Below are 13,346 nucleotides of genomic sequence, written 5' to 3'. Positions count from 1 at the left end.
AAAAAACAAAAACCAAGAGTTGCAGGGGAAAACACAAATAAGGAGAACAGTAACAATGGGAAACTAGCACTGTGGAACTGCACAGGAGTATATATAAGGGAGACAGAACAAAGACTGCGATAATCAGCTAAAAGGGAGCAGGTGTGGATAGAAGCATCTAGAAGGGAGCTAGGGGAAAGCAGACTGGCACAAGGGGGCAACAGAGAGCAACAAAAACAACGAAAAACACAGCGCTGCTTAAATATAACAAAAAAACAACTACAATGACACAAAATGGAAAAGACACCAATGACAAAGAAAACAGAATCACATGAACTAAAAAAGAAGTCCAAATCGGAGAACCATAACAAAAAGCCTTTTTTTCATTTATCTCAATGCTCCCAACAGTCAAAGAAGAATCCAGTCTTTCTGATGAATCTTATTTGAAACAAAAAGATGTTGACCTAAACAAACAACTACATTTATTTAATAGTTTTGAAAATTTGGTCTACACTGATAAAGTTAATCAGCTAATGCCTTACTCTTCCTGTAAATCAGTATATGAGCTATTTTTAATGGAGGTGGCTTTTCCAGATTCCAGTTTTCAGCTCCTTCTAAAGATGTACAATATGATTTAGATCAAATTATTTAATTTTAATTTAATTTTCATTTATTTTTACTTTTGTGAGAATGCAGTTTTTTCTGTGACACTTTAGATTTTTTCTTTCATGATACTAGAGGTACCATCAATTTTGTCTATGTGTGTACAATGAACATCTGCTGCAGTTGCCGCTCTGCTCCAATTAAACTTAAAATATATGAATTAAAGCTGAACATTTTTCAAGCTTAAGCTATTAAAGGCTTCTAAAATTATAGTGTTACTGTTTCTATCTTTCTAGACATGAGAACGTTGACGGCAGAAGTCCACAAATAGTTTATTTTAACATTTAGAAAAAGATTAGAGGATTTTTTTTTCTTTTCTCAATAAAACTGTCTTTCAGCAGGGGTGACTGCATGTTGTTCTTGCAAACAAAAACAGTACTACTATTAATTCATGGAAAGTTACCAGATCCTGAGATAACAGAATCCTGAAGAAATTCAAACTGTAAAAATGTGCTTATCATTCTACCTCTACATATTTCCAACCTGGATCCAAACAAGCCTATCTCACTATCAGGGCCAGCTTGAGTTAGAATGTGTCCCTTCTTTCCTGGTTTGATCTGGTCCTTGTTTTTGGAATGTAGGCGAAGGCCTACACTAAAAACTACTCTTTCACTAGAAAAGCAGTGGAGGCTTGAGTTCAAAGCCGATTTCCAAGCAGCATATTCTGTGTTAAGCAGCCAAACAGCAAAAAGAATCACTAAGTTATTTATCTCCTCAAAATGAGGCTACACTACACTCTGAACAATCATGGACTGTGGTATTCTCTACTGCATATTCACATAGTCATATAACACTTTGTTAATGCATTTCTTTTTCATCTGTATTGTTATTTTTTGCCACTCCTAACAATAGTTATACAACAACAATGAAGACAGACAGTACCTGATTTCAGACAGAGCTGTCTGCATGTTAACATGTGCAGAATAAGATGTGTGAATCACATTTCCTATGAAAAGGTCATTGTTTTGCCCGGCTACCTTCAGCAGGACACTCCCGCCTGCAGTGTTTGATTTTCAAACAGATAAGACAGAAATGACCTTAAAGCAAAGCCAGCAGTGTTACAGATTATCCTCCTGTCCCTTTAGAAATCTTAGAGGAGACAGTTGCACAGAATATAGCTTGTTATTATCCAATGAAAAGCCTAAACAAAGAAAAAGGCAAAAAGCAGAACAAGCTGACCTTGACTAGATAGGAAATATGACTTTCTGGCAGTTTTTTTTTTTTTTTTTTTTTTGTCTCATTGCACATGTACATGTGATTTCATGCACTTTATGCATCTAGTTACTCACTTGTGCCTCCTGGTGGTAGTAAGAACCCAATTCTTTGCCCCCTGTTCTGCCTGGGGAGGAAATTGCTTTCTATTTATAATGAGTTGCTGCATTTAACCAAGCCTCGCTAACAAGAAGGGCAGACTCTAGCTCTTAAAGCCTTCATGACTATCCAGCACTGAAGCAGCTCTGCAGCACCTCTGCAATTTGCACACAGTGTACAAAAGGTCCATCAATGAAAAATGCACTAAATAAAAAGTCCACACAACCCGACCTCGAGACATCAGCTCAGTGCAGCATTTTTCTGCAGTTAAATCTTCATGGCATTTTAATGTGTGACTTGGTGAAACTTAACTGCATGCTGTAGTGGCAGAGTAATATAATCTGAGCCCTGCATTTCACACTAAAGCCATATATATTCATAATTTAGGCTTTATATCAATCTTCAATCCCCTTATCGTTGAAAGGTAGTGCGTAAAATAATCTACACTACAGCATTATATGCTGGCAATACAAAACAAACACAGCAACGTCCTTTCTTGAGCTCATCCTAATTAGACTACAGTTTTGCTGAATAACAGCAACCAAGCTGGCACACCTACCCTATAATAACAAATGATAATCTTCTGCCTTTCCTGGAAAAAAAAAATACCAATAATCCTCTGGAAGGTGTTTTGGGTCTGACATGACAGAACTACAACTAACTTCTGACAGAAAGATAACAGTAATGAGAAAGATGTGTCATGCAAATAAGACAAATGAGTTACACAATCCTAAAGCAAAGCTATGTCCCTATATGGATTGTTCACAAGGAATCGTAAATCATGCCATACCTACACATCATGTTGTCCCTTCATTTTCTCCTTATGCACTTGTTTATGAAGCATGCATGCTGCAGCATTATCATCAGCTCCGGACAAAGCCATGTGCATAGCTCTTAATTTAATTCATAATGAATGCATTCATACATTCAATCTATCACTCTTCTTCAATATATAGCTATTCATGCTCCATTAGAGAAAAGACAATAATAAATCAAACAAGAGCCTTAACAGCTTCAGCAGACGTGTATAACCATTGATTAAGTCATAGGGGATATACTATGTTTTCACTTGCAGTGCTTTGCAAATACTGGGATTAAATAAGAATGTAGATTTATTAACACAATTCCATGAATCTACAGAGGCCCTTATAATGATTGGCACCGCTGGTAAATGTATGTTGAAAAGCGCTCATAAAGTGTGCAATGGAGACCTGGTAACTCAAGATCCCACTGATCTACCTCTTTGTTTAATTACATGATCTCTTCTATTTATTCCATTTTGATGAAAGGCGAACAGAAATTAGCCGGTGTGGGCATAGAGGTAGTGTAGGGATTAAGAGTGGATCCCATGTATGGAGGATTTAGTGCTCGACGTAGACATCACAGGTTTGGGTCTCGGTGTGGTGACCTTTGGATGTCTTCCCACTCTCTCTATTCCCATTTCCTGTCCGCCTATTTTCAAAATGAAAGCCACTTAAGCCTAAGAAATTATTCTTTATAAAAATGTGTCTCTCTGTCACATCTTTTTTTTTTTTTAAGGGAATTGAAAGGTAATTTATTACAATCTTAAAATATGCTTAAATTGCATTTATAGTATGTAATACTATCACAGCCATTAGAAAAGTGCTCTCAAATAAAATCCTGTAAATTTCAGGTTTCTGTGCGACATCACGCCCTTTATTTAAAATAAAATTCCCTCTTTGAAATAACTCAATGAAAAGAAACACATCAGAGATCCAGTTCAATTATCTTGGCAAGTTGTGAGAAGTGTAACTGAAGGCAGATGATTAGGTTGATGGCTTATCAATTAGTGCGTAGCTAATAATGCTTATGAATACTAAAAAACTAACCAGTCATATCTTAACTGGGTGAATGTGTACAACAAAAGTGACTTTGTGAAAATATGCTGAGGTTTTTAACCATACATTTTCACCAACAGTCAGTGATAATAAAACACCTGCAGTAGACCTTAACTATAGCATAACACTTATACAGAGAAGAGACATGGCACTGCACGGAAATAAACAACAAAGACAACTTCCATTGACTGGAAACAATATGGCCTGAATATTAAAGATTTCCTTATGTAATGTTTTATGTATTTGGACCATCCTATCTAAAATATACACATGGAGATAAATCCCCACTGTTGGTTCTACCTAAAGATGTAAGAGCCACAATGCAGTTACTTTTTCTTTAAAAAGAAATGTAAATCGGTTAAAAACTGTATCGGTAGTTTGAAACAAATTGTTCCTACTCCGTTAGTATTTTGCATATTTCACTATTAAACTCAACAGAAAACTGAGTATAAATGTGTAACAGGCAATGTCCCAGCTGAACCAGTTTTCCCTGATAAACCAGTGATGTGTAAACAGACACCCAGATGTCACCCTCCAGGAGGTCACAGTGAGAAGCTACACTCCTTACTTCACTAACACACGCTAGATACACTTTTAACTAGATCATCTCTTTTTCAACACATCACATGGTGTAACCTCCACTCAGATATCTACACCAAAACTATAATCTTTTTTTTAAGGTTTAATGCCCTGAAATCTAACGTTCAGAGACAATCAGCTGTATGCAAGACATGTTATACACACTTCTCATTAATCATTAAACACTAAGCTTAGTTTTGCTCTTGTAAGCACTGCAGTATGAGCGTCTGTCTGCCTTCTGGAAAGTGCACTTATCCTCAGCAGTGGAAGAATGCTTACAACACTACATCACCCACAATTCATCATAAGAGACATAAATGCACAAGGTGCAGAGAGTGGTGCAATGGCCAGAAAATGCTAAAAAAAAAAAAAAGGAATGCAAAATAAATAAATAAAAAATAAGACAAGACTCCACATGGGGGACTGAGACATGATAAAGCACCAATTCTAAGTGTTTCTCTGAGTAGGCAGAATAAATGTGCATATCAAAGCTACTGAAAGAAAAGAATAGATGCAAAGTTCTGATGGTTTTTAAGCTCCAGCTACACAATAACACTTAGAGAATGCAGTGAGTTGAAAAAATACTTAGGATTGTATTGTCTTGTAAAAGTATTCACATCCTTCAGTATTTATTTTTACATCTATTGCTTTACAACCAATATACTGACATATATTGTATTGTTTGTTTGTGATATGTCAACACAGCATAGCTCAGTAGAGGTGGAAGAACACGGATTACTGGAATCAGGCCATGTCCCCAAACATAGGATGAGCTTAATTTGGTGTAATGTAACATTTAAAAAAAAATCTCTCTTCTGTAAAGTCATCAGAGGTGTATTTGAGAATATTAATGAACAAAGAGCATCATAAAGACATGGGAACAAAAACTGCTCAGATCATACAAAGACATTAGCCTGGCCAGCGAGACTGATACTTCGTATGCATGGCGTCTCAGTCTGGTAAAGAGCTGGTAAAGCTTGATTTCAATGGTGAGACTAACAGGGTCAGTGTCATCAGGTTAGAACCAATCAGAAACTATGAATGAAAAACAACAACTGTAGGCAACGCACTCTATTTTTGTAATTGTGTAATCCATGATGCATGTCAAGCCGAGAAGCCACTAAAGCTGTCAATTTTTTAGGTTTTTAAGTTAGATTAATCTCACTTAGGTCATCGGAAAGGGCATCATTAAACTTAGTTCTGTTGTGGTGGCCATCTTGCTGTTAAGCTGGCAGAAAAGCAGAAAGGTGCTGAGTAACGCATCATAAAGTCCTGCCCCCTGTGCTGTGATTAAACAGTGGTTAAGGAGTTTAGTCTGGCTGGTCAGGCTACAAAGACATGGCACCCCAACTAAACTAACAGGAAAGGATAAGAGCATATTAACCAGGCTCAAACTGACTATGGTGTGAATGCATTTCTGATCCAGCACAGGATTGCCAAGAAAATTGCCTCTCACACTGACGCTGTGGCCGGGATGGCTGCAGCATTAATGGTTGTTTGCAGCAAGCCTGCTCTGAATCGGGACCGTTACCCAAATGGTAGCCACAGTGAGCCCGGTGTTAACAAGAAAATCAGCCAAGAGATCCTTAGCTGTACAGCTCTAATGAAAGAACTTGTTGACAGTCAAAGAGCCAAAAAGAAATCTAAAGTTGAAAGAAAGCTTTCAGACGTCATATTTGCAATTTTGCATAGACCATGTAGGAACTAGAAAATGTGCATGGAAAAGGTGAGATCAGATGAAACAAACAATGGTATAGGTGGCCAAACAATCTAAAAGGTGTGAATAATTTCACCACACGCTGAAATAGCAAAGACATCTGGAGATCAAGCATTTATTTCCTTCTTAACATGTAACAAAAAAAAGATATGCTCTGCAATTTATGAGCAGCATGCATATATTCAAAGCGAAAGGAAGTTCTTATAAATAGACAAAAATCTGTAACAACATATAGTTTGTTTGTAGAGACAGGTACAGACTACTTACCAGATCATGGTTTGTGGAGTTGGAATCATCTTCCGGAAAAGGGACATAAACAGCTAAGGCCATACAGTTGGCAAAAATAGCAATTAATATAAAGATATCGAATGGCCTGAGATCAAAAGTCAAGGAAACATCAGAGGAAAATTGCATACCACAACATCTTACAAAAACACTTCTCAAGGACGTATCTTTCACTAATAATGTGGTCAATGCGTTGCCTCATTGACCACATTGTTTATTTAGCAATGTGAGTAATGTCATGTGGCTCAGGAGGTAAGGGTTTATCCTATATTCTGAGCCAGTAACCGGCGCCGCTCATATGACAACTTTGCCTTTGACAGTCTACCTGAGAACAGCTGTGGCTACAATGTAGCTATCTGTGCATGAATAAGTGGATCACTGAATATAATACGAAGTGCTTTTGGGTGGTCAGACTTGATAAAAGTGCTGCATAAGAACAAGCCAAAAACCATTTACCATACGTCCTTAGCTTGAAATATAACCTAAATCAAAAGATCTTACCGTGTGAGTTTAAAGCTAATAGAATGGACCTAAAGTGTTATAGTAAATTAATTTAAACAGAGCGGTGACATAATCAAAATAAAAATATTCACCTAAAAAGCCAATTACTATTCCATTTCTATAAGTATCACAGCTTCTTAATATAATTATACAGCAGAAAATTCATTATAAAAGTCAATATAAAACATTCTAAAAAAAAATGTGAAGCGATGAATAAGCACATGTGCTTCATGATGTATGTTTTTCATGCAGGACAAATGAGGGCACCTGACCGAGCTGCAGCTGTACTCATGCTGGTTTTAAATCCTGAGGACACATCTAGGTTCACAACACATAACAAAACATAAAACTCTTTGAATATGTGCCACAGCCACTAATAAATGTAAATTTCCTTTGTAATATTTCTGACTTTTTCTAATAGCACCATCTGTTTACTATAAATGGTCCATGGTTGTGTTGTGTTTGATCTGCATTTAAACAGCAGTATTTTGGGATTTAGGACACAGTGACTTTCACTTTGTCTTTACAGGGGATAAAAACATGCTCTTCTAGTTGTACTGGAACAGTTCGGCCACCAAAATGACCTTAAATAGGAAAATACACAACAACGATAAGCACAGCCTCAAAATACTTTTAACTTTGTGAAAAAGTTCTCTGACAGTGACTTTCGGAGATGGTTTTAACATCTAGCAGGGCATCACCATAAGTCAAACTCGGTTCCAACCCCATTTCTTTTAAGCATCATTGCTCTCAATGTAGATTTAAAGACCAGCTTTTCGTGGGTTGTTATTTTCTTCGAGCTGTTTCCTGACCCAAAAGGTCAACTTAATATTTGCTGGACTCAATATTTACATTCACTTGTATTTCCTATTTTGGAGTGTGGAAAAGATAAATATACCTCTGTGTCATGCCATATTTATTGCATAAAGAAACATGAAACTAGGCTCTATGAACAACTAAAAACATAAATGCTGTAATTCAGTCTAATCTATAGGAATAAATGTGTTTTCAGGGTGCGTTAAGCAAATGAGTTGTATGTAAAAAGCACTAAATAAAATAAGATTAGGTTGATTTGATAATTCAGGTCTCTAACGTGCAGCAAACAATGACTTACTCACAATTACTTTTATTTGCTAGTGAACTACTGTTTAAAAAAAAGGTGTAAAGATCTAAGATTGCATGGATTAGTGAGATATTCTGCCTGAAAAGTAATTCTATTTAAGGGCTTATTCAAATCTTTAAGAGGAATGCCAAAAATATATAATATAAAAATCCTGGGTAGAAATTTTCTATTATTTCTTTTTCTATATTTTGTACCATTGCAAAGACATAGCAAGTAGTGCCAATACCAATTAGAACCCAGAAAGCCATTGAGTTAAAAAAAAGGTAATTTTAAAGTCCGCCAACATAAATGTCACTTAAAGTCTTCATTCTCTATATATTTATATATATTACTCACCAGCTTAAGTCTGATCTGTATACTTTGAATAAGAAAAACTACTATCATTCAAGTATTAAATCGTTATTTCTACAGTAGGGAAGTAAAACTGCAAAGTTTTTAAACTGCTTTCATATTAAAAAGGTTAATAATGTTTATAAAAAAGGGAAAAACTTTCCACAAGTGAGGAACTTAACTTCTTCCCTGATCACAGGAGGATTAATGTATGAAAATCTGATTAAGAAAGTGGTTTAAGTGTTAGATTAGTCTTTTCATCCTTGTAGCTTACTAATTATACAGGAAATGTTATTAAATCTTTGAACGAGAGCTTTAGTCAATCATCACATGGCCATAGTAAAGGATACTTCCACTCCACCACACTGATGCAGGCCCTGCGTAAGGGGTTGTTGAGCTTTAGGCAGAAAAGAGCCCTCGGTGGCCGGCTGTTGGCGTTGCTCCCTTGCTTCTTGCTTTTGGCATACTGCTGCCGCTTCTTCTGAGCCAACGCACCCACCGGTATGGTAGAAGAAGTTGCAGCAGGTGGGGGCGGGCGGTGGTGGCGCTGGGGCTGGGGTAGGAGCAGGGGCCGGTGCGGGGGCAGGGGTTGAGATGGGAGGGGCTTCTGGGGCTGGTTCTGTGGCAGGCCCGTTGGCGCTCATGGTGTGGGCGTGGCTCTTTGAGGAGCATCCAGAAGCGTTGATCTGCCAGGGCAGACGAGGAGGCAAGTGAAAGGCAGAGCAGTCTGACCAACCAAGTGGCACGTCACCAGGGTGAGTGACTCTGATGCTGCTGGCATAATTTGCCTCTGAAAAAAAATTTAAAAATTTGGTTAGAAAAAAATTTTGTTGTTTTAAACTATAAATATAAAGAAAAATCCTTTTTGCTTAAAATTGTGTGATCCAGTCAAAAGTATATAACATACAGAAATGTTTGTAGAGCCCCTTTAGCGGAAATTATTAAGTGGTCTTTTTTCTTTAATTCTTTATGCACAACACTCTTAAGATCCTGCCTAATAATTTCAGTCAAATTTACTCAGCAATTTAAACATTTTAAATTCTTTGTAGTTATTCTCCAGATCTGCTGATTTGGTTGTAGTCATTGTGTTGTTGCTTGAAAAGATAAAGCCAAGCTTCAGCCTTTAAGCACATGGCCTCAATTTCAGGGTTAGAATACTTTAGTACAGATTGACAGGTGACTAAAAAACTGCAAGGTGTCAAGATCCTGCATCTGCACAAAAAATGCCAAACTTATAAGCCTTCCAATACTGAGTATGACATTTGTTATGAAGATTTAATGCTTGTATCTGTGACTGATTCTCTCCAAATATGGCACAGTGTCTTATAACAGAACATCTCTATTTTAGTCCTCTCTGTCTAAAATACATTGTTTCTGTGCTCTACTGCTTCAAGATGCTTTGGAAACTCAAGCTGTGCCGCCATATTATCCTCAGAGGAAGAGGCTCTCTTCTGCCAGCTCTTTCAAACAAGTCACACTTGTTCAGTCTTTTTTACTTGCACTGACATTTAACAGACTAACGGAGGCCTGTAGATTCTGGGGTGGAGCTGTTTTATTTTGTTGTTGTTTTTTTGTAGCTTCTCTAATCACTACCATTGTGGTTCAGGGACATCTACTCCTGCTCACTGCTGAATGATGGTCTCTAAATTGTTTAGGCCAAATGTTTATGCACACCTGTAAGCTTCTAACCTGCTAACTCCTCCTTTTTCACCTTCTGATGACTATTTGATTAAACGCATCAAGTTACCTGGCTGCCTCTTTCTCTTGAATCATATCGAAGTAGTACTCAATCTTGACTGTCATTTCAACTATTCTTTTACACTAAACAAGTTTTTCAGGATATTTGTTAATATGTCAGTCAATTCACCTCTCTTTTTGTATTAGCATTATAATATTAAAAACATTAAAGAAACCAAAAATAAATTTATTCTTGATCAGAAAAGAATGACAAAAGTTTGAATAATAATATGTATTATTACATTTCTGGCCTTAAATAATAATTACACAAGCATTGAGGAAGTTGAACACACACTCTAAATACAGATTGGTCAATACGAACAAAATATTGGCTGAATTTTACCAATCTGGTTGGTAGTTATGACTCCAACCAATCTTTAAGTTAAAACAACCAATCCAATTTGGTAGCATTTGTAACCAAACTATATTGGTTAAAAGAAAAAAAAACACTACAAATTGGTGAATTTGAGGAAAATATTGATTCATTAATTAGTGTAACATTAGAGTCAGGTCCTGAACTATCAACTCCTCAGTTACTAGACAAATTTCTGCACCCGATGCCACTGTCACTGCTTACACTTTTTGGAATTTAATAGTAGTCTTAAAAACTTAACAGCAAAATGTATATGTTGCACACGTACACATCGTTTTAATTTTTCTCTAGCTCCATAACTATTACATACTACACTTGACGACAGCAAAACAGTCAGCGCAGTAAACCACCGTTTACCATTTTCATTGGTTGTTTGACCACTGAAAAAAATGCAACTGTTTTTTTGCATTTAGTTAATCATGTTTTGTTACTTTAACAGAATCGTTTCATGTTAGCAGGGTAGAACATAAAACAATTGTGTTAAAGTAACTAAATATGATAAAGATTTTTTTTCCAGTGAACAAACAATAAAATTGGTTTATGGCTTGGTGAATATATTAGTTAGTCTAACCTAAATGTGTTTAACTAATTATATTGGTTGTTTTTCCAATCAATCAATTTTTAGGGTTTAGTCAATAAATTCAGCTTTGTTTCTTTGATTGTTATTCCATCCAGATTCGATCAATATTTAATAATCTCATAAGTTACGGTAGATCTTATTCCACATGGCCTGAATTAAGATCAAATAACATATATTCAAGTACTTTCTGTTATAAAATGAACACCTCTGATTGTCTGACCATTATTTGGATGCAAAGAAGCCTCCAAACACCGGTTATTCATGGAAATATATATATATATATATATATATATATATATATATATATATATATATATATATATATATATATATATATATATATATATATATATATATATATATATATATATATATATATAAATATAAATAGTGTTGCACCGATACCGATACCAGTATCGGACGGGGCCCCGATACTGCCCTGACATGGTGGTATCGGTATCGGCGAGTACCAACAAATAGGGCACCGATACCATTTTGAGAGCCATAAGTTTATTCAACTATTGTCACCCATTCGAGGTAGGCAATAAAAAGTTCTACTGGATTCACTTCATATTAGATTTTTTCCTGCTTCACAAAGGTAGGCAGCAGCTTGACAAAGCCATGATTGCAATTATTTTACATTATTATGGTATCGGTATCGGCCGATACTGCACAGCCAGGTATTGGGTATCGGTATCGGGGCCAAAAAATGGCATCGGCGCAACACTAAATATAAATACCTCCAAGTTCACCTGAACAATAGATCAAATTGGAGACGCTATTGTAAAGTCATATAAAAAAGGGGCAGAAGAAACAGTTCTTCTTAAGGAAGCTTACTGTACGTCCTTCAGTGTTTGCAGCAAGATGTTACATATCTTCTATCAGTCTGATGTAGAGATTGTGATCTCTTCTACCATCATCTGCTGGGGCAACAGCATCAGAGCAAATGACTAAAAAAAAAAGCTCAACATGTTGATAAAGAGGGCTCTGTTCTAGAAGCTCCACTAGAACCTGTAGAGATGATCTCACAAATAAAAATTCTTTATAAAATGAAAAACATTACACAACAGTGATTATCCTCTTCAGTAAACTGCAAAACTACAACATAGTGTCTTCAGTCAAAGGCTTCTTCAGATGTGCTTCAATGGTCTCAAAAAAAAAACTTTGAGTTGCAACAAATTTTTTCTCCCTTTGGAGATCAATTAAAATATTTCAGAATGAACTGAATTTGATTTCAATTGTCACTATTTGGACCAAAGTTGACTAAAAATCAATTATTTTGAAACTATTATCTCTGTAATTTAATCCAAACTAATACTAAGATTAAGTGCTAAATTTAAGGGATATTTAATAAATCTCAAATCTTTAAAGTCTAAAATACTTTGCTTAACCTATTGTAGGTTTGATTGTTTGATTGGAGGCAGAAGAAAGGGCTCTCTGAGTGTGCCAGACTATCAGAACAGCGTGTGCTTCAGTTGACGGCTGTTCACCTTTCAGGTTGAAATAATGTTTTTACATTTTTATAATGGAAGAAAATGTTGCCCTTGGTTTGTGTTAATTTTCTTCGAAACACACAAATATTGTACATTCATTTCACACCTAGACACCCAAAAACATATTCATCTATCAAACATAATTTTCTGATGTACAACAAAAACTGGTTAAAAATCTGTTAAAAGCTCAGGTTCCACCCAAGGTCACCTCACTATCAGGAGACAAATCTCTTCACCGGTATGTGGGGGTGGGAAGTAGGAGAAATCGTTCAACTGAAAGGATTTGAGGAGGTATGTGACAGATGAACCACAAGGTCAGAATATCTCCGACCTAGCAGCTCTTGATCAGGTTTCCTGGTCAATTCCTTCCTGTTTATCCCCATTTCTTCCAATGAAGAAATGGGCTAAACTTGCACCAAGCTGATTGATGCATAATGGAATTTAAATCTGGTCAATGTAGCAACTGCTACTGTACCCAAACTGCTTAAGAGGTTTGTCCTGGTACTTATGAAAAGGGGCCAGTATGCGTATTGCATAGGATACTGTTTATGTTGCTTCATGCATCACAATCAAGAAGGCAGTAAGGTTACCACATGGTTCAGTAAATTATGTCTGGTTAGTGCATGCTTTTTTGGATGGGGGAGTACTTCCAAACAATTAAATGTACATACAGTATTAAATGTTCTAGCTGAGCTGAAAGTCTACTCAACAGGTCATTATGGTCCAAATTGGCCTGAAGACAAAAGCAGGTTCACATATTACCACACCATATTGGCTCTCCTACAAAGAAAATATCTGATGATGCTTATATAAAAT

The 13,346-nt window shown here is 36.3% G+C and overlaps 1 protein-coding gene across 1 annotated transcript in view; it reads right to left on the bottom strand.

The window, feature by feature from the left end:
• LOC119780005 (voltage-dependent L-type calcium channel subunit alpha-1D-like) overlaps positions 1-13,346 on the bottom strand; it is a 99,576-nt gene that overhangs the window by 84,906 nt on the left and 1,324 nt on the right. The window contains 3 exon segments of the mRNA XM_038279890.1: positions 6,376-6,481; positions 8,698-8,882; positions 8,884-9,137. Of these exon segments, the coding sequence (XP_038135818.1) occupies positions 6,376-6,481; positions 8,698-8,882; positions 8,884-8,991 (399 nt within the window). The 5' untranslated portion in view covers positions 8,992-9,137.

Source organism: Cyprinodon tularosa, unplaced genomic scaffold (genome assembly GCF_016077235.1).
Source record: "Cyprinodon tularosa strain WSP-4 unplaced genomic scaffold, ASM1607723v1 ctg154, whole genome shotgun sequence".
Taxonomy (NCBI): domain Eukaryota; kingdom Metazoa; phylum Chordata; class Actinopteri; order Cyprinodontiformes; family Cyprinodontidae; genus Cyprinodon; species Cyprinodon tularosa.
This window is presented reverse-complemented; position numbering and strand designations above follow the sequence as displayed.